This window comes from Lutra lutra, chromosome 18, assembly GCF_902655055.1.
Source record: "Lutra lutra chromosome 18, mLutLut1.2, whole genome shotgun sequence".
Lineage (NCBI taxonomy): Eukaryota > Metazoa > Chordata > Mammalia > Carnivora > Mustelidae > Lutra > Lutra lutra.
Window position 1 is genome coordinate 31,908,360 of NC_062295.1, and position 21,342 is coordinate 31,929,701.

The 21,342-nt window shown below is 50.7% G+C and overlaps 1 protein-coding gene across 10 annotated transcripts in view; it reads right to left on the minus strand.

Moving 5' to 3' along the window:
* Window positions 1-21,342, minus strand: part of CUX1 (cut like homeobox 1) — a 358,424-nt gene that overhangs the window by 97,525 nt on the left and 239,557 nt on the right. For all 10 annotated transcript variants that reach the window (XM_047712793.1, XM_047712792.1, XM_047712791.1 and 7 more), the window contains exon 9: window positions 10,576-10,624. In XM_047712793.1, the coding sequence (XP_047568749.1) occupies window positions 10,576-10,624 (49 nt within the window). The remainder of the gene's footprint in view (window positions 1-10,575; window positions 10,625-21,342) is intronic.

Consider the following 21,342-nt stretch of genomic DNA (forward strand, 5'->3'; position numbering starts at 1 on the left):
AAGCAGCCACATGAGTTGGCAATGGGCTGAGCCTCCAGGTAAAACCAGGGCTTCCCAGAGGTGGGAACTGGCTGGGAACACGAGTCCATTAGCAGGCAAGCCCTCCTTCTACGATTTTGCTAAAGCTGTGGGAACAAATGACTACAGGTTTAGTGGATTTTAACAACACATTAATTATCTTATACTTCTGGATGTCGAGTCTGCAGTGGGTCTCACTAGGCTAGGATCGCGGTGTGGGCAGGGCTGCGCTCCCTTCTGAGGCTCTGGGGGAGAATCTGTTTTCCTGCCATTTCCGGCTCCTGGAGGCCACCCACATTCCCTGGCGCGTGGCCCCTTCGTCCACCTTCAAAGCCAGCTCACTGCTCTGATGCAGGCTCTTCTGCGTCTGAGGACCCTGTGGTTACACGAGGTCCACTCACACGCTCCCGGGCCATCTCCCCACCTCAAGGTCAGCTGTTAGGAGCCTTAACCTCTGCCAGGGACACTAATGTATTCGCAAGTCCCGGGGTTAGGAGGTGGCATCTCTGGGGGCCATTTTTCTGGCTACCATACTCAAGGTACAAGTAACACCACATTTGGACAATTTCGACAAGAAGGCACACTCTCCTGGGGGATGACCTCCCAGCCTGCTCTCCACAAGGCCCTGTACTCTGGAAGGAGAGATAAAAGAGAGGGGAGGCTAGCGAGGCCAACAAATGAGCCTTCCAAAGGGACAGACTCTGTTGCTCTGGAAAGCACATAGCCACCTACCTCATGGTCCTCTTTCCAAAGCCAAACCCACACACGACCCCAGAGAACAGCCAGAACCCCAGAGGTGACCCCGCTTCAGTGATGTTATAGAAGAGAGGTCAGGAAGGCCTACTACAGGCCAGAGATGAGCCCCTTTTGCCCTGTGTCCCAAGCTGGCCCTGCGCTGGTGACCGGAGTCCCTGTTTAGACCCACCTAACTCTAAGACCCCCGAGTTAGGGCAAATTAGGACGCATTAGAGAGATACTAGGTCACCTGCCAACCTTAAGAAAATCTCCATGCAATCAGGTACACCCTAAAACATCACACACCTCCCAACCCAGCGTCCTATCCCTTTTCAGATATTAGTTTGGCTCCCCGAGACCCAAAGGCTTAGCTAAAACAGTAATCATCATATCATCATCATCGTCAACATGCCCAAAAGTTGGGCCCATCACCTACTGGTACATCTGCTTATTTTATTTCGAAGAACTAGAGTCTCAGAACCTTTAAATACCTACAAACATGGCAGAATCTTATAAAAAACAACCTAGAATTACAATGGCCATCAGGAAGAATGTTCCAGTTAGAGAAGATCACTTGAGCAGTGTACTTGAAAGCAAGGGCTCCCAAATCAAACAAACCCAATGGGGTACCTGTTTAACTGGCAGGCAGAAGTCTCCAAGATGCTTTAAAATTCCAGAACAGTTTCATTGCAAGATTCATTGCAAAAGGCTAATTAATCAGTGAATACAGGTTTATCCACTTCGGGCTTCCCTTTACAGAGGAACTAAAGATATTGGGGTCAACCAGTAAGACACCTTTTATGCCACACTGAAAACTTACTATGAGAAACCACGTTTCTAGAAATTATACAACATATCTATACATTTGCCAAGCCACAGGGCACCGATGTGAAAGTTCACGCTTACTTACTTCTTCGTTTCCACTAGAAATTAAAGGCTCCTAATGGCTAAAAATTCTAATATAGTTAATGAAACTACTAGAAATAATAAAGGAAACATCATATGCAAGGAAAGTAAGATGTATGTCTTCAGTCAAAGAAGGTGTGAGGAAGGGAGAGGCATGTGCGTTGAGGGAAAAGAAAATGATTTTGTCTTAAAGTGAGGCTATTTACTTCCGAATGGGTAAGAGGAAAAACAGGGCAAAACCTGAAGGTGAAAAAGAAAAGTTGTAGACTTGTGGAAATGAGATCTTTGGAAAGAACTTTCATGTGTGGTCAAGCTAGCTAAAGTTAGAATACATGGAATATATTTTGATGTTAAATGGTTTTTAACATCAAAATTGATCTGGTGCAACATTAGAGTTTGGTTTTCTTTTCTTTTTTTAAAAAAATATATTTTATTTTTAAGGAATCTCTATACCCAACATGGGGCTCAGATTCACAGTCACGTGCTCTACTGACCCTGAGCCAGCCAGGCGCCCTGGTTTTCTCTTTGAGAAGGACAGAGTTTTCTGGAATTACTGGTTTGCTCTTGGTAAAAGACTGTAAAAGGTCTTCTTTACCTTTTAGGGAACCTGCCCGGAAAACAAAGATTTTTTTTGTCTTGTCAAAATAATTTCCCAGGTCTTTATCAGGTCTATGATTTCTTCTTCTTTTTTTTTTTTTTTTAAGATTTATTTATTTATTTATTTATTTGACAGATCACAAGTAGGCAGAGAGGCAGGCAGAGAGAGAGAGGAGGATATAGGCTCCCTGCTGAGCAGAGAGCCTGACACAGGGCTCGATCCCAGGACCCTAGGATCATGACCTGAGCCCAAGGCAGAGGCTTAACACACTGAGCCACCCAGGCACCCCAGGTCTTTGATCTCTTAAGAAAGCTGTCTTCTCTACTAAAAGAGCTAAGGATATATATTTTTTTAAACAAGTATTTAACTTCCCGAATTTGCCTTCAAGGTCTTCAGTTGTCACTATGGTTAAACAGAGAAGTAAGTATTGTGTCACAGTGACCTATGATCCTACTTGACCAAGTGTTCTAAAATCCTTTGATATTTTTTGACAAACTTCTGTGCTAAATGAAGTCTTTCTGACTTTGAACTAACTTTGAGATTTTTCCAAGGGGTCCTTGGACATCTCAAAGGATTTGTTCTCTCGCCTTATAAAAAGGGAGGTTTTAAAAGAAACTCGGCTTATTTTGGTTTGTTAAATCACATGGGAAACTTTATACTGAGTCTTCTTTATGCTGTATTTGTATAGGTATATAAGTGTTTTTTTTTTTTTTAAAGATTTTTTATTTATTTATTTGACAGAGAGAAATCACAAGTAGGCAGAGAGGCAGACAGAGAGAGAGGAGGAAGCAGGCTCCCCGCTGAGCAGAAAGCCCGATGTGGGGCTTGAACCCAGGACCTGGGATCATGACCTGAGCCGAAGGCAGAGGCTTAACCCACTGAGCCATCCAGGCGCCCCAGGTATGTAAGTGTTTTTAGAAATTGTGTGAAATTCCTAGGAATCTGATTTGTCCTGGTATTATGTTATGATTCCAGTCATTATCTTAAAATGTCATCCATCACAGAAATGACTACAATTCCTTATCAAATGAACTGTCAGCAGATCTTTAACAACGCACATTTTAAAGTCCTTGTCATTGGGGCACCTGAGGGGCTCAGTCAGTTAAGTGTCCGCCTTCGGCTCAGGTCGTGATCCCAGGGTCCCGGGATCGAGCCACACGTCAGGCTCTCTGCTTGGTCGGAGCCTGCTTTTCCTTCTCCCTGCCACTTCCACCTTGCTTGTATTCTCTTGTCAAATAAATAAACAAATAAATAAAATCTTAAAAAAAAAAAGTCTATGTCATTTACAGAGTTATTGTTTTACTCAGATGCTTTTGCAAAAGTTTCCCTACAGAAGTACTTTGTCTTCATGGGGTTTCATGGAAAGGACTGTGACAAGTCCAAATTTTGGATAACCAAGATCATTAAACTGGGCTGGGTAAGAATTCCCAGAACTTATGGGAAAAACAAACAAACAAAAAAGCAAACCAAAAAACCCAACTGGGTTCAAGCAGAATGAGGGTTAGTAACAAGTAAATGAATGAATGGAGGAGGGTAACTATAATTCTTACGGCTTCTTGTTTGAAACACTGATGTTTCAAACAGCGATTTGGCAATTTTTACTTTCTTAAACAAAAATGGAACATTTACTTTTTCTCCCAACCTGATCTCTTCAGAACTCACAAACTATTCTTTTCACGGCAATAGAGTCAGTTTTTGCATAACTTCAATGAGAAATGTGTTCTCCTTATGACAGGACACAGTTGGAAATATTGGGAATATTACCAAGGGTTTGTCCTGCTGGTCCTATTTGAGAGAAATGCAGACTTGGATAGACCAGACAGTTTTAAGGAACTAAGGCTGACTTTCTGGGGTCAATGAATAAGTCCTGGTTCTTTGCTTACAAGGTGCCAGCTTTGAAAGCATGGAGGAGCTGACATGATCAGTCACTGTTCTTGCTGCACTTATGTAAATAATCAGGCCAAGCTCAATGTAAAATTACTCTTACTGTGATTATCTGTAGTAAAAAATGAATAGGGGTGATTGCAGAAAGAAAATCCTCTAACTGTCTTTGAGGTTTTATGATAAAACCTATAAACTGGACTGGGTCTTGAATTCTTCTAGTTTCCTCATATCTGGCCACGACTCTGGAAACTCATGCTTCCAGTTTTCTCCCACCCTTCTTCTTCTTTTTAAAGATTTTATTTATTTATTTAATAGACAGAGATCACAAGTAGGCAGAGAGGCAGGCAGAGAGAGAGGAGGAAGCTGGTTCCCCACTGAGCAGAGAGCCCGATGCAGGGCTCGATCCCAGGACCCTGAGATCATGACCTGAGCTGAAGGCAGAGGCTTTAACCCACTGAGCCACCCAGGCGCCCCTCTCCTACCCTTCTGATTTGGGTTCCCGAAGAACAAAGACTCTCATTGAATCTCCTTGGAAGGGAGGAGACGAGGTCCTCCTCACTGCCCAGATGGCAGGCAGACTCTAGGGACCTGAAGTGGCTACAGATGTCATAGCTCAAGGAGGCTCCAGCTGACGGCTGGTCTTGTTTGAATGCTGAGACCTTCCACATGGAATGACTAGGAAGAGAGGCAGCTAACATCGACTTGGGCTGCTTCTCCCCAAGATGCTGAAGACCTCACACTTGAACTGAACATGATACCTTTTCTTCTTCCCTTTTGTTCCTTGACTCTGGGGTTAGCCTAGCAAGACAACACCAACACCCATATCTCCCGGGCCACTGCTAGGAGTGGGTAACCTTTGCCTTTCAGACTGCTGGATTTGCCGTAAAGAACTCCCACCTGTCCATTAACAGCGCCACCTTAGTGGGAACGCTCTGTGCCCGGACAGAGCTGATCTTTGCCTGCGGTGGTTATCATTCTCCCTGGGCCTATGCAAATCTGGCTGGCGGGTGCATGCCTGGGCAATGGCTCTTGGGTTATCCAACGTGCCCCTAACTGTGTGCAGATGTAGACAGCTCACTGGTCAGCCTCCAAAAGTTTCGAGTCAGAAAGGACCTACTGGGAGGCATTGGTGATTCAGGACTGGCTTCCTCTGGCCAGGCCCTCCTTCCCGGGTTAGCAGTAAATGCCAATGAGGTTATGACCAGGGACCTCTCCTTAACTCTTGAAAGCACTGGGGGATCCATTGCCAAAGCAACGGCCACTCAATAAAGACCCTTATAGTCTCTGGCCAAGGTTGTTTTTGGCCAGAGATGGGATGATGGGAGAGGCCTTGCTTCTCTTGGCTGAACAAGGTGGGGTCTGTGCTGGGATCAACACCCCTTTACTGCACCTGGAGTGACACTTCTGAGAAAGCAGGAACTCGTGTTCGTAGAGCTACTGGGCAGGCCTCCAGGCTTACAAAGGGGACTCTTCCAACAGGATAGCTCTTTGACTTATTTGATTTTGAATCATTTGGGTCTTGGGGACCATGGCTCCAAAGTGCGCTCCGGACACTGGGAATTATCTCACTTATAATAATCATTGTAACCTCCGTGGTGTGCTGTCTTCTCTCAAAAGCTTTAAATGCAGGTTCGAGGCCACGATCCGTCAAGCGAGTGATCTCAAGACTGGAATGTCAAAGAGGAATGAAAAGAACGACTCCGCTAAGAAACGGCGAGCCTGAAGTGGTGACCCCGTGACCACCACAGGAATTCCACAAAAAACACCGGGATCTGGGCATATCACACAGAAGATCAGTAAGAGACCTACAGCGTGGTGGCTGAGAATGGCAGTAACGCCTTCAATTTTGACCACGTCTCTCAGTTAGTCTGAGAGTCTGATCAAAAGGGAGGAACTGTTAAAAGAGAGACAACAGGCTCCAAATGGAGTCACTTGTGCCAAACCCCATGTCAGCAAACCAAGATGGAAGACCTAACCTAATTGCAGAGTCAGCCTCTCCCGGGAAAGGGACCCTTAACCTGTTGATCTGGAATTTCCTGGTCAGCGCTAGTGAGGTCATCTGTCCGAGACACCCCTCCCGGCCCCTGTACGAAGGGCACCCCGCCTGAGACAATCAGCTCTTTCCTCGTCCTTCCCTTTTCTTTTTAATATTTTATTTATTTATTTGACACAGACAGAGATCACAAGTAGGCAGAGAGGCAGGCAGAGAGAGAGGGGGGAAGCAGGCTCCCCGCTTAGCAGAGAGCTCGACTCGGGGCTCGATCCCAGGACCCTGAGATCATGACCTGAGCCGAAGGCAGCGGCTTTAACCCACTGAGCCACCCAGGCGCCCCTCCTCCTTCCCTTTTCTGCCTACAGAAGACTTCCACAGGTCCTCAGAGCTCCTTTCTGTCCGCTGGATGGGCTGCTGCCCGATTCATGAATCGTTGAATAAAGCCGATTAAGAGCTTCAAAATTTATGCAGTGGATTTGTTTTTTTCAGCAGTGTTCTCTCAGATGCGTGAACTACTACCCTCACTCTGTAGATGGGGAAATACGCCAGGAGCCTAGGGGTTCATTCCAGGCCACACGGCTTTAAGTGGGAGATCTGGGATACAAACCCAGCTGTTCTCCACTGGAAGCCAGAAACCTTGGTCCAAGAAAGAGCCGTGCCTTGCTGGGAGTTCCTGTGGCTCTTTTCCTGGGGGGGGGAGGGGGCGAAGCTGTGCTTCAAGCTGATGGTCCCCCCCATTAGGGCAGCCTCCTCCGTCAGATCAGGCAGGTTAGCAGGAGGAGGACCACTCACAAAAAGGACCTCCTCCTGCCCCCGGCCGGGGCTCTGTGCTGCCAGCAGCTCCCATCAGAGCTGATCGGAAAGGTGCGCGGGTGAAGGTACAGCTGGCCGAGTGCCAGAGTGGCCGAAGCCCCCAGGTGGCTTTCCACGGTCGCAAGGGGCAAAGCTGGGGCTTCTTATTTACCACGCGGTCTTCAAAGCTCTGAATCATCACGGCCACCAATTAAGGCGGTGAGTATGAAGGCAAGTGCCTTGAAGTTTAAAGAACAGGTGCAAATGAGACCCCGAGCTGTCGGCCGCTGACTGCTCTTCCACTTTTGCACAATAGAAACACAAGTGCTGTAGCCACAAAACAGCTTCAGGTCTCAGTAGAACATTCTGACTATAAACCTAGTGCAAAAATAATGTTATATGCCAATGAACTAGTAAATTGCTCCTCCTGGGGATTTCCCTTGATGGGAAAGGCGGCTAAACCAGATGTCTGGCTGCGCCTGCACAGGGCGCGCGGCTCCTTCGTCCCCCTCCTCCTGCCCTGTCACCTCCGCCTCCTCTCTGCTTGGGACCGCCTCGCTGCAGGCGCCGAGTCATCCTTGCCCTGATGTAGCATGACAGCTGCTCTCCTGGCTTCCAGTTGTTCCACTCCCGACTGTTCTCTGATGTTCCGCCAGGGGGATCCTTCTAGAACACAACTCTGACGTCTCACTCCTGCCCAGGATTCTTCTCCATTCTCAGAAAGAGGCCTTCCACGCAGAGGTCTGACGTTCAAAGCCCTCCCCCAAACCTGGATCTAGATCTCTACCTGTAGGCCCACTCTCCCACCCCGCACCTCCTTATTTCGGCTTTATAGAATGGCCCAGAATGCTCAGGGCTCACCTTGCCCTTCTGTGCCTGCCTGCATTGCCGTCTTCCTCATGACCACAGAATCAAGTGCAATCCCTCCTCCTGTTCCCTCTGTGTTTGATCCTGACCTCACACCCTCAGCAAGGGCTGGGCCACATCTCCCTTCACAGCTCTGGGGGCACACAGGTCTGGGCATCTCTGGAGAGCCAGGACTGACAGAAGGCTTCTCTAATCAAGACTAAGACCAGCCTCCAAGTGTGTCCATGACCATGAAAAAGCCTGACTCCTTCCCTGGGCCAGGCCTGGAGAGCTACGGGACAGGATCCGTGATGTCCCCACCCGAGGGCCTTCCCCTTTGTGACCCTGTCACATCCCAAGCTCCTGAAATTATTCCTCTGGTGTTTGGTGTCAAGCCCCTCTGTCTTCTTTCCCTTGTTCCCCAGAGATCAGGAATGTCCCCAAACCTCCTGATTTTTTTTGTTGTTAGGGTCCCTTCCCGGTCCTGGCTGTGGGGTGGAGCCCGAGTGGTACTCCACATCCCAGTTGTCCTCATAGTGTGCTTTCCAGAATATATTATAATTCCCCGGGCATGGACTCATTGCTGCAGATAGGTACAGAACTCCACCTCCTTCATTCTAGAAACTCTATTTCTAAGAATGCAGCCTGAGGTTGCATTCATTTTTCTGGGCAGCCGCATCAGGCTCTAACTCACCCTTGTGCTATCAGTGAGAACTCACCGATGCTTCTCCCATGCCCACCACACTGGTATTTCCCCAGCACGGGACTGTACAATTCTCCCACCAAATACACGCTTCTCCAGCAACTACAGATTTATCTAAGCTCCTACTTCGTACTCGGGCATTTTAACCTCTAACCCTCTGAGCAGTCGTGCAAAGGAAGTACCAGTTATCATCCCCTCCCTTTCTTATGTTTTAAAAAAGTTAAAACATTTTAATTATGGCAAAATACACAGAACATACACCATCTTAACCAATTTTCTAGCGTCCACTCCAGCACTGTTAATTAAGGACATCCACACTGTCGTTCAGCTGATCTCCCCAAGTTTTTTATCCTGCAAAGCTGAAACTCTGTACCCACTGAACAAGCCTCAGCCCCCCTCGCCCGACCCCCGCCAACCGGGATTCCACCTTCTCTGTGACTTTGACTCCTCTCTCCCTTAGCGTGTTCGCAAAGTTCATTCTTTTCCTTTTCTTTTCTAAAGAACTGCCAGCGGGCCACACAACCAGCACACGCGGGGCTGGGAACTGAACCAAGGGGTGGCCCCTTTCTCCGCAGTCCCGCCTGGTGTCTCCCAGGACTGAGATCCGGCCAAGCAGCCTTCAGCACTTGGAGAGGCACGCCAACTTGGCCAAACTTCTTCAGTACCTGGGGACTGCCGCAGAGCCAGTACGGGGACAGTCTGCTCGACCTTCCCAGCCTGTGGCTGTCTGTTGCACAAACCCGGAGCTGAAACCCCGAAGCAACGTCAAAAGGAGAGGCGTGCTCGAGACTGGCCAGGAACAATCGTGGATGCGCAAAGGGCAATGGGCTGACGGGAGAGGGTGAACCTTTCTAGGGCCTCCTTCGGAGCTAAGGCCTTTGCAAAGTTGAGCAACGCCAAGTCAGCGCGAAGGGGCCAAGTCAATTTGTTTGCAACTGAAGGTAAACAAATGCTAAAGCACTTTGGGGAGGTGAAGGGGAAGCAGCGCTGGGCAGCGAGGAGCTGTGCGGACACGGGTGCGTCTGGGAGCTGAGAGGGTCTAAAGAAAAGGCAAAGTGACCTCTTTTTGCGTCCCTGGTTCTGAGGGTGGCTGTGAGGAGCGCGGGCTCCAATTCCGGCTCCGCACCTGATCAGCCACTGACCTCAGTTCCCCTGTCTGTAAAGTGGGAGTCTTAAGAGCGGCGACCTGGGTGGGCCGCACGGAGGGTTCAGTGGCTCAGTGCCTGGGATGCGCTCGGAGGAGAACCAGGCACAAGTCACTCGAGAGCCGTCGGCCCTTCTTGCGATGGACAGGGCCACTAATACATAAAGATTCCACCCGAGGCAAAGCGCTAAGCTTTCCTGCGCCTGTGGCCACAGCCTGGAGCCTTCTGAGGCCGAGAGAGCGATCTCAGCTTTGGCTGTTTTCTCCCCACGAACAGAGGAGCTAAACGGGGAGACTCACTCTTTTCAAAGCAGCAGCACCGTTTGCTAAAGCGCAATGTTTTCCTGTTCGGCGGAGTCCTCGGGGAAGAAGTTAGGGGTTCTGTGTTTGTGTGGGGGGCAATGTTCCAAGTAGCTGAGTATTTATTTATTTATGTGAGGAGGCCCCATGCCCCGTGTGGCGCCCGATGCGGGGCTTGAACTCATGACCCTGAGCTCAGGACCTGAGCTGAGATCAAGGGTGGGACGCTTAACCGACTGAGCCCCCCAGGCCCCCCAGGCGGCTGAGTGTAGAGCTGCCCTGTTCTGTGTAGCGTTTTGTGCCGGACACAGTGCCAAGCACGTTCCCCAAGGAACCTGTGACTCGCTGGTACAAACTCGAGCCTAACGGCTGCCGTGGCACCAGAGTCGGTCACCTGAGAAATGGATTAAGGACAAGGAAAAGCAACAGCCACTGTGCAGTCACCGAGGGAGTCTGGGACGCTGGGACCACAACCGAACACTCTGCCAAGGGACCTTCCACACGCTTCCCATGACATTGGGAAAAGCATCGACATTGACAATCACACGTAAAAAATACGAGAATAACTGGCCTTCGAACTTAAGACGCATCTAGCGAGACGACATAAATGGCTACGTTGTTGGGATTTTTAAGCCTGAGGCTGTGAAACATCCTACCTGGTTTGCTCTTTCAAGGTCCGTCATGATCATTTCAATTTCGTCGGCCCTAGAAAGGTGAGAGAGACAGAGCCGTTAGTGGGCAGTGGGCAGGCTCGGGGTGACCACGGTTCCCAGCTCAGCACAATGACCTGCCACCTGGACCTATGAGGGGCTCCGCTGCCCACCTGGAGGAGGTGTGCTTGTGTTGTGGGAACGGCCACCCTGCCCTTGGGGGGTCCAATCTCACTGGGGAGACAGAGCCACCGAAATACGAAATAGAGTGTGTCCTACCGGGAGTTTGAACAGAGTGCCCTAAAAAAACAGGAGGCAGAAAATTCTTGGGGGAGGGAATCTGGGAAGGCTTCAAAGGAGGGGATGTGTGAACTGGGTTTTGAAAGACGAACAGAAGTCTGCCAGGGTGGGACGAGCCACAAGAACGTGGAGAAGGATGTGGCAGGATGGAAATGGAGGCTGGGGGACTCTGTAGTCGGCTCTGTAAACCACCCAAGTTCACGGCCATCACCTGGCTGGCTCGTGCACGTGGAGCCGCTAGGGTCTTTTCTCCCTTTTTCTGTTTTGAAAGTACTCCTTTGAGTCATCTGAAGGCAAATATATGATTCCAACATATAACATCATGAGAGAGAGAGGAACACTGAGTTCTAATAAAGGCCTAATTTCTTTATTAGCAGAAGGGTAGAACGGGCTACCGTCACGGCCCCATCTTCTACGGGACTGCTCCCCATGGCCCATCAGGAGGCCAAGGCTGAGAGTAGCCGCCACCCAAGGAAGACTCAACGGGGTCATGGCAGAAAGAGAGCCCAATGTCACAGCCACAGATCCTTGCTGGGACTCAAGGGCCCCCCAGTCCATCTCCAAGGAGACCTACAGGCCCCTGTGCCCTCCCTGGTGCTCTACACCAGGCCCTTCCATGAAGCTCTACCCACCATCCACCTAAGCCCCCCCCTCAGCCCCAGGGCCCTGTGCTCTGACAGCTCCCACCCGTGGGGCTGTAAAGAAAGAGCCTTGGACTGCATGATCTCCCTGGCTTGCCCTCCACTCGGGGAACCGCATCTCCTACTTCTGCCCCCATCCCCAGCACTCCCCAGAGCCTCCTGATGGCTCCATCTCAGGAACTAGTCCAGTCCCTCCCCTCCCGCCACAGGCTTGAGTTGACAGGTTAGAGCGGAGGTCCCCACACAATGGGAACTTTCTGAAGGCTGGGCTGCGTGTCTCCTGCACCCTCATTTGTGCTGGTGCAGGGCTTGGCTTCTGGCTAGAGACTGGGGTCCGGGAAGCAGCGTGTCCTGCTAGCGGTGGGGTAGTCCTCCCCCTGGGCCAGCTTGGGGCCCCCGGAACAGGCCCAACTCTGAGCGGTTCCTTCTGTCCCTGAAACCTGCTTGTGTGGCTCTCACCAGTGCCCAGCCTTCACCTCAAGAGTTGGCTAAACCGGACTCGGGCCCTGGCCGGGCTGGTTTTACGCTCCCTCTAGCCCTGAGGCCGTTTCAGGTCCCGGCAGCCTGAACTGGGTAACAGAGGCCCCGTGATCAGGTTCCACGCTCATTAGACCTATTTGAAACAGTATCCTGCTTCCAGCTGGGCCTGAACAAAGTCTGAAACAACTCCTCAAATGGCTTGTGAAATGAAGCTGTGTTTAGGGGAACTCTGTAAAGAAGACCCAGCCTGGGCCCCCGCTGTGAAGTGCTGGGGGGGCGGGGGGCAGCGACATTAGGAACCGCCTCACCAGGCAAACCTCTAAGACCTCTTGGAAAAGCCTCGGTACTGCAGAAGGGAGTCTGTGGACTCCTAAAGGGCAAAGAATCAATTGAAGGGTGAAGGTCTTAAACGGGACAGAAAAGGACGCCGGGAGAAGGCTTCCAACCAGGTGCAAACTTCGCTGGGCTCAAGGTGAAAGAAAACGTTAATGGACTTGTCCCAAGGCAAATGGCATTAAGCACAGTTCTGAGCTTTGGTCGGAGGGTTAATCATCGCTGTGTTTACAAAATCCGGATCTACGGATCTACGAGGCGGACTTCCTCGGCCACCCCCAGCAGAGCTCACTTACTCCCTCCGTCATCCCATGACCATTTCCCAGCACCTGCCAGTGTCCTGGCCCTGGTCGGGGACTACAGGACAGGACGGGCTGTAGTCGCACGGCTCCTGCCCCGTGTTTGTGGGAGAGGGTGGGAAGGCATCGCAGCCGGGCGGGCGCCGGGAACCAGAGCTGCAGGCCGCCACGCCTCAATTTCCCCCTGGGCAGATCCAGGGAGCCTGACGGGCTCAGTTGTCTGCAGGGCAGGGGCCTGTGTGGAAGGAGCCGGGATCCTGAGCCTGTGGCAGGGAGGGTGTCCTGCTAATTCTCCTGCGGGGTCCTCTGTGGGCCCCCATCTCCTTCCGTCCCTCTGCCAGCACGCAACCTTGGCTTTGCACCTGCTGTTTCTTTAGCTGTTCCTGCTGCCTTCCGGCTTGTTCTTCTGTTTGACCCGGATAGATGCAGCTGCACCCCACCCTGTAAACTTTCTTTGGTTCCTTTGTTTGGTGATTCTGTTCTTCCTACTGCATTCGTTTTTTAATTACTCCTTCTTTCTGCCCTACCTTGCTCACACCTTCCTCGTTTGCTGGAGTATGTTCCCACGCTCGTTTCCGTGCCTGCGGTCCATCTGTTTTGCTGCGGATCACAGACACAGTTGGGTTTGGGGTCTGTCTTCCAGAGGGGTGTTCCCCTCTGGGGCTCACTTCCCCCTCGAGTACCAGCTACTCCTGGCAGTGCAGGTGGAAGGAGGACAGAGAGGCAAGTTCTGCTCTGTCTCTCTCAAGACGAATTGAAGAAGAAAGGAGCACAGCAGGTGTTCAATGCATTTTGCTGCGTGTAGGGACGACGAGGATGGGGAGGACTCCAGGCCCCTGGAGTCCTCAGTGGTAACTCCCCTTCATCCGGAGAAGACTCTGGACAGGGCTTTAGTTCTCAGAGCGAGGCTGCAGGAGGAGCTGGCAGGACTCCCTCGGTACAGTTCCCCAGTCCCGGGGGCTTAGAGATAAGGGGTGGACCTGTGGCTTCCTGGGGGGTCCAGTGGCCCACCCTTGCCTATTTGCAGCCATTCCTAACTTCTTGCCTGGCTGCTGCCAGTGACCAGGGGGCCAGTCCAGGGTCCAACACACGCCGTAGAGAACAGAGGGTTTCCTAGGGTCCTGTCTTCATCTAGAGGCAGCGATGGGCCAGGCTGGCACGCTGGAGGCTGGGGAGTGGCAGCCGGCTGCTGCCTGGTTTAGGGGAAGTGGGTGGTCTCGAGAGCCTCCTCGCAAAGGCAGACTCTCAGAATTTCTTCTCAGACAGCAAATGGTTGTGGATATCCATTAATATACCGAACATCCAGAAACCAGTGCATCATTTCCAAAGGATTTCAAGGCACTTATTAAAAAAAAAAAAATTAGTCACATTAAAACAGGAAGGTGCCTTCTTGGCAGTCTGAGGCAATCCCTGGAAACGAATTTCAAGTTTTTCCATCTTCTGGTCAGTTTCACTTCGGTTACTAAGCAACCGGTAAACTGACCAAAATATCGAACCTGATAACAACGAGTGCACTTACCTTTTCATTCCGGGAGCAACTCTCAGATTTCCAAAGCTTTCAAATGATAATCAAAACACTGAGCTCTGTGGTTCAGGAAGTGTGGGGGGGTAGCTATTCAATACAAGGCATCCTGATAAAGACAGGGCCCAGAAGGGCTGCGGTTCCCATTCACAGAATGGACCAGAAGCCACTGGAGGAGACAATGGGAGGAGACAATGGAAGTAACCAGGGATGCTGGGAGGGAGGAAAGGCTCAGATTCTTATTTTAAAAGTCTGGAGGCTCATGACTGGCTTTTCCAAGGGGCACACTTCTTCAAAGGTCAACGGAGATACAACCAGCCGGCTATTTCTGTGTGATCAGGGGTGTGGCCATTGGCCGGTGTAGACGAGGACCAAGATGGCAGCTCTGGAAAGCGTGTGCTGGCGTCGTCTTGAGGACACACCTGCCACCGAGACTGTAAGTCCACTCCCCTCCGAAGTGCTGCCCTTAGCCTCCCCACTAAATTAATCCTACCAGACACACTGCCCTTAGTTATACGAAAATGCCCAGAGGTTAATACCACTGGAAGCATCCCCCTAGAAGGGAGTCATGAAGGCCACTGCGTGTCCTTTTATAGCACAGATGTCGACAAGGGTTCAGAGGCTTTTCATTCTGCTCATTCTGAGAGCTCAACTGCCTGCAACAGGACCCAGAGCCTGACATTAGCCTAAAATCGTTTCTTTTCCAGAGTCTGTAATAACTACGCATATTGTTTGCTCAGCGAAACGATTATAAAAATTTGGTTCCCTCACCTTTTCATGAGCCGACAAAACAGCTTTCGCTGATCTATTAACCCGCACTACATTATTCTCTGCTCTGGCTTCAAATGGCGGAGCATTTCTGCTTGGCCTGGAACATGCAGTTCCTTCAATCAGTTCCCTACAGATCATTTCTGGGTGTCCTCTGGCCTAGCACATGATTTTCATGAGGAACTTAGAAGGACACGATCAGTGACAGGAGGGAAACGACTTCCATGCTAGGCCCCCGACGCTAAGGGACAGCTGTAGGGCAAGGCTGGCATGGATTTCAATTCCAAAGAATCACAGCCCCGTCTGGAGCTGTGAAAACAAAGGGCATCCACAGGGCAGCTGGAAAAGCCTCCGGGTGCCCTTCGGGTCCGTGTGTCTCCTTGGACCCAAGTCAAAAGCCAAGAGCCTCAACATGGGATTGTGAAGTGCGTGGGCACCCAGAGAAGAAGCATCGAAAGATGAATTCTCCCCACTTTAAACTTACTAATTCTATATGAGGATTTTATAATGGCATATTTTTTCAGTATTACAGTGAAAATGTTTTAAAAAAAAAAGTAAAATTTTAAAAAAGCCCTAGGATGTTTAATAAAGTGACTCCCCGCCTCCCCCAACCCATCCCTCTCACCGCTGACCCCGGAGGCTGCCCTTGATGGGTCTCTGCCATCAGGAAGGCGGTAGGAAGGCGGTTACTTTCCTGACATCTTACACCCCAGGCCTGGCTCTTTTAGCACAGGGGGCAGAGGTGACACAGAAGCAGGACTCCCTGGACTGGGTTCAGAAAAAGAAGGTAGGAAAAGGAAAAGGAGGTGGCCAGGGGGCCAGATGTTGAGGAAGATTTCTTGGCTATGGTCTGGAATCCCCTAAATGGGGAGTGGGGGAGGAGGGAGGGGGGAGGATTTCTCTGGAAAGGTAGCTCCCTGCCCCTGCTTGGGAATGCAGTGTTACCGAGAGGAAAGGCTGGTCTGCAGAGTCTCCTGTGAGAGTCAGGGCAAGACTAGACCCAGAAAAGGCGGCACGGCGCCCTCCTCCAACACTGGCACCAGCTCGCTCTGCTCCTAGTGGGACCCCGGCACTGTCTCCTCCGTGGGGGGTGCTAGGAGAGGAAGAGACCCGAGTGATTTTGGTACAGTTTGGCACAGTGACAGCCCTCCGAGGGACAGATGGACAATGTCTCCTTTGCAGACAGGAGGAGGCATAGTCTCCCGGATTCGGGGACACCTGATCTACATCCCAGAGGGCAGAGAGGAGTTTGCGGGGCTGAGGGAGGAAGGACCTTCCAGACAGATGAAAGAATCACAACGCGGCAGGTGCCTGTTCGAGCTTGGAACAGCTTCTCGGTCGTTCTCTTGGGCTTTGGAGTGTCCTGTACCCTTGCGTGCCCATGACGGGGCTGCGTCCTCCTGCCTTTTCCTGTCTCTCAGTTCTTTCTCTTGGGCGACGGCAGTGACCAGCACTCCCAGAGGCACACAAGAAAGCAGGGGGCAGTGGGGATCCCTGCCTGGCGCCTGACCGCCAGGGCGATGCAGTCATGTTGCTCGTTTCGGACTTTAAATCGATGTGCTTTGTTTTGTCAGTGAAATATCCAACTGTTCCTATTTTATTAAGACTTTTTAATAAAAGATGGATATTGATTTCATTAAGTACCTTTTAAAAAAGCATTTATGGAGCAAATTAAAAGGTTTTTCTCCTCTGACTCGCTAAATCGGCAAATTGCACCAACAGTTATTTGCCCGTTCGGTTGTGGTTAGTGTGCTCCCGAATTCTGTGTGCTGACATTTTATTTAGAAATTATTTTCGGGGGCGCCTGGGTGGCTCAGTGGGTTAAAGCCTCTGCCTTCGGCTCAGGTCATGATCCCGAGGTCCTGGGATCGAGCCCTGCGTCGGGCTCTCTGCTCAGTGGGGAGCCTGCTTCCTCCTCTCTCTCTCTGCCTGCCTCTCTGCCTACTTGTGATCTCTGTCTGTCAAATAAATAAATAAAATCTTAAAAAAAAAAAGAAATTATTTTCGTAAATACTTTTATATGAGATTGGCTTTCAGGTTCTTTTGTCTTATCTTTGCCAGGTGAAGTCATATGACATACTCTGAAAGCGTTTCCCTCTCTCTGTAGACAAAGCAAGCTATTAGAGATTTGATGATGCTGCCTTTTTTTTTTTTTTAAGGTTTTATTTTCAAGTAGTCTCTATACCCAACATGGGGCTTGAACTCATGACCCTGAGATCAAGGCTTGTGCGTTCTACTGACTGAACCAGCCAGGCGCTCCGACGGCATTGCTCTTAGAATACCCAAGCCCGTACTCCCTCTGTGCAGTCTGTACGCCGCTGCTGGGCATGTGAGCCCTAAGGTGTCTACACCCGCTGTCCCCCTCCCCCGGCCTGCACTGGCCTGGCCACCACCTCTCTGGGAGGGCCCCGTCAGGCCACGGACTAGCCCTTCCTGCCACTGCATTCCCTGGTTTGTGGTCAAATCCAGTCTGCAGGCCACCAGTCCGCTATGTTCGGAGCCATGGATTCCAGGAGCTTCTTTTGGGCTTGCTCCCTCCCAGGAAGGCCCAAACACCCCTCGTACCCTTGAGAGCCCAGGCCCTGCAGGGAGCAGAGGCTCAACAGCAGATTACAGAACCACAATACCTTGGCTCCTTCTCCAGATTTCAGGCCATCAAGGCTTCCAAACAAACAAGCCTGAGAAAGGCGCCGCTTCCCCATTGGAGCCACAGGGCTGGGGAGGTCTCTGCTCCTGGCGGGTGTTTTTTAAACCTGTTAGTAACAGGCATCCCGTGTAAATGTCCTCCTGCGGCTCAATCAGCTAATGCCCTCATGGCTCCTTCAGTCCTGTTCCTGGGAACTCTGCTCGGCCACACGGCTGTCCCCTCTGCTGGGGCCCCTACAGGTGGCTGTCGTCACGAGTCACCGTCCACGGCTCAGCCCTGGTGGCTGTCTTCTGAAAAACCTCCCAGCAGCCCTGCTCCGCTCTGTCCACTTATTTTTGCACTTATTCTGGTCTCCAAGTATCTTATTCATATATTGATCACTTACTCGCTCACTGCTGTAATCTCAGAGAGCACAGCAGGGGCACGCTAGATATCGGCCGGCTACATATGCAAATTCGCGACATCTGCGTGCTACAGAAAGTCCACTCTGCACCTGACAGGCAACCGTTCGTGGGCTGGTGTTTATTTTACTTTTATTTTTTTAAAAAGATTTTATTTATTTGAGAGAGAGAGAGAGAGAGAGTGTGTGCATGAATAGGGGGAAGGGCAGAGGGAGAAGCAGCCTCCCCGCTGAGCGGGGAGCCCGACACGGGGCTTGATCCCAACACCCTGAGATCATGACTCCAGCAGAAGGCAGATGTTCAACCAACAGAGCCACCCAGGCGCATGGGCTGGTATTTTAAAGAACAGAGGGTGTGGGACGCCTGGGTGGCTCAGTTGGTTGGACGACTGCCTTCGGCTCAGGTCATGATCCTGGAGTCCCGGGATCGAGTCCCGCATCGGGCTCCCAGCTCCACGGGGAGTCTGCTTCTCTCTCTGACCTTCTCCTAGCTCATGCTCTCTCTCACTGTCTCTCTCTCAAATAAATAATAAATAAAATCTTAAAAAAAAAAAAAAAAAAAAAGAACAGAGGGTGTAGGGGTATTCTGCCAAACTGCGCACATGACTTTTAAGGAAAGAGCCTGTAAGTTGCTGTAAGGGCCTATTTAGCCAGAGGGATTCCATCTTGGGTTAAACAGTGATTTTTTTGTTCACGCAGTAAAACTTAAACTGACCCTGCCCCCGCTCAGGGACTTACTTAAAAACAAGTCCCGGAAACCAGTCCCAGGTAACAAAGCCCAAATACAAGGGTGGGTCAGGCCAGGTGGAGACATCCGATCAGTGGGGGCGCATACTGTCTCCCTAGCTACCAAGGAGTGTGGGCCCCGCCCTTTGGATGCCTTTTGGGTGCCAGTTCTGACCAAGGTGATAGGCTGGTTTAAAGATCTACTATAGGGTAAATTGTAATTCACTGAATTACACTGGTCACTTATGTGTGACCTAGCAGGGCTGTGCAGCTTTCTCTGTGTTACAATCTCATTGGCCACCTGTGCGTGGCCAGGCCCAACCACATGGCCTTTGCCCTTAAATGCTAGTCTGTAAAGCAGAGAGAGGTCACCCTCTCTGTAAGAGGCGCGGCCCCGAACGTTCAGTGAGATTCTCGATGCTTGGCGCGAAATAAAGCTTTGCTTGACCTTCGCTTTGTATCAGTCTCGCTCCTTTAATCACGGACCCATTATTGAGACCTTTCAGTTGCTTTTGCAACTGCTTTTGCAGATTTAAGTTTCTTGCCACTTTTCATAGCCTTTGAAAAAGGGGAGAACAATCTCCTTGGAGAAAAACGTATGTCAAGATCTGGAGTTAGGCTCTGTTTTGTCCACTGGACCGTGAGCTCCCCGGGATGGGGCCAGTCAGCCTGGCTCCCAGCGTTTCCCCGTGCCTGACACAGAGCTGGGCACAAATCGGGACTCGGCAGAAAGTGGGGAAGGGTCTTCTGGACAACCCTGTTGCGTATGACCAGACCTATCTCTCGTGTTCTACCCGCGCTGAGCTAGCTCTGCCCTAGCAGGAGTGGAGGGCAGGGGTGCAACCACTTGACTCCCTTCCAAGCCTCCGATCAAACGGGTCACTCCCTCCCGTCAAATCAAGGGCCCGAGCAGAGAGAGGACTGCGGTGCTTAACCTCCAGGCCAAACGTTCCGGAAATCGTGGGTTTTCTTCTTATTGCAAATGAAATCGTGTTCAGACAGTGAAATGGCCAGAACGTCACCTCTGCCTGCTCAGAAATTAACCACAATTGGTTCATTTTTCTGACCATTCTATTTCAGCTTAAATAATACAACAAGTAACAAAATCAATTGCAGTTACGTCTCTGCTTGTCAATCCCAATGGGAAGAAAACCTCCCTTCTGGCCCCACTGTTTAGCTGACTCGGTTTCGTCCTCGTTTAGGTTAACCTGTGGCTAGCTGACCGGTGAAATGGTCTTCTCCGGCCTGCACGAGGCTTAGCATTGGGTTGAACTAACAGGACAGCTCCAAGCAGCCCATCCCTCGCCAGGGTCTGACCCTCCATGTGATCACAAACAGCCTGTGACTGTCACTCAGGCTTCAGTCATCTCTGGGCAGGGACAGGGGACAGCTGTGGCTGACAATCAGATTATGAGATTGCATAATTCATTCTGCTTTGGCTACTGAGACCATCCAAAGCCTCTTGGGACAAGTGTCTGGATGGAAGTTTGGGGGGCTTCCGGCCATTTCTCTAGCGTTCTAGCACTGATGTTCTCAAAGCAGCAGGGAGCAGGCTGGATGGAGATTTCTCTCCTTAAACCAAGTGCCGGGGGCCCCTGGGAGGATGGAGGTCCTAGAGGTGAAATTAGGGAGACTGTGGTCTAGAGAAGCAAACGAGCGTGGCCTGTGGAGCAAAGAGGCCCAAATTCTTCCCCACTGCCTTAAATGTTTGACCTTGGGCTGACTCGTGAGCTCGACAGCCATCTGCGCCGCAGGAATAATGCAGCCTTTCTCAAGGAAATTGGCACAGGATAAAGTAAGAGCATTGCTGGGGTGGAAAAGGGCGTTGCAGACCAGGACTCACGCACATGACGGTTCTTACTGTCGCGCGTGAAAACCAGGATCTTTCTCTTCTGCCCAGGGCTGATTTTCAATACCCGAGAATGTTACAAAGATATTCAACACCACCTAAAGGGTGGCTTTTGCCCAGAATTTCCGGTCGGAATCTGATCGAGCCTCTAGGTTCAGTGACAAACCTACAGGAATTACGGGGGACAGGAGAACGCGCTCAACCACTTCCGGGAATGCTGTCAGCGAAACGGACTGTGGGAAACTCTTCAGGACAAACGAGCCAGTTTCTTACGCAAACAAACTGCCAGGAAAGGAAGAAGAAGCGGGGAGGGGGGGGCGGTCCAGAAAATGAATGAGGCATATCAACCAATTCCAAAGTCTGGATTTTATCTGAATTCTGAGCCCAGCAAACTAAAAATATTAAGCCATCTATGACTGGGGGTAACCAGAAATTTAAGAACTGAAGTTATTATGCAATTAGTTTTTGATCTGATGCAAGTATTGTATAGAAGGAGAGTCTCTACATGAGGTTGACATGCTAAAACATTTAGAGGTGAAGGGAAAGGATTCTTGAAGAGCCCCAGGATAAAATGGGGTGGGGGTGGGGACGGGGACGACAGGTGCCTCCTAATTGGGGGGGGGCTGGATCTGCACCCAGGCACCTCAAGGTCCCATCATCTACTGTGTGTTGGAAATTTAGCAGAAAAAGTAAACTGAAAAAAGCATAAATAAGAAAAGCTACCACCCTCACAGCAGTTTTGTATCTTTCCAACACCAGGACTAATGAAGCCTGTAGGAGGTCGACCCTGCCACCCCGTTTGTGCAGG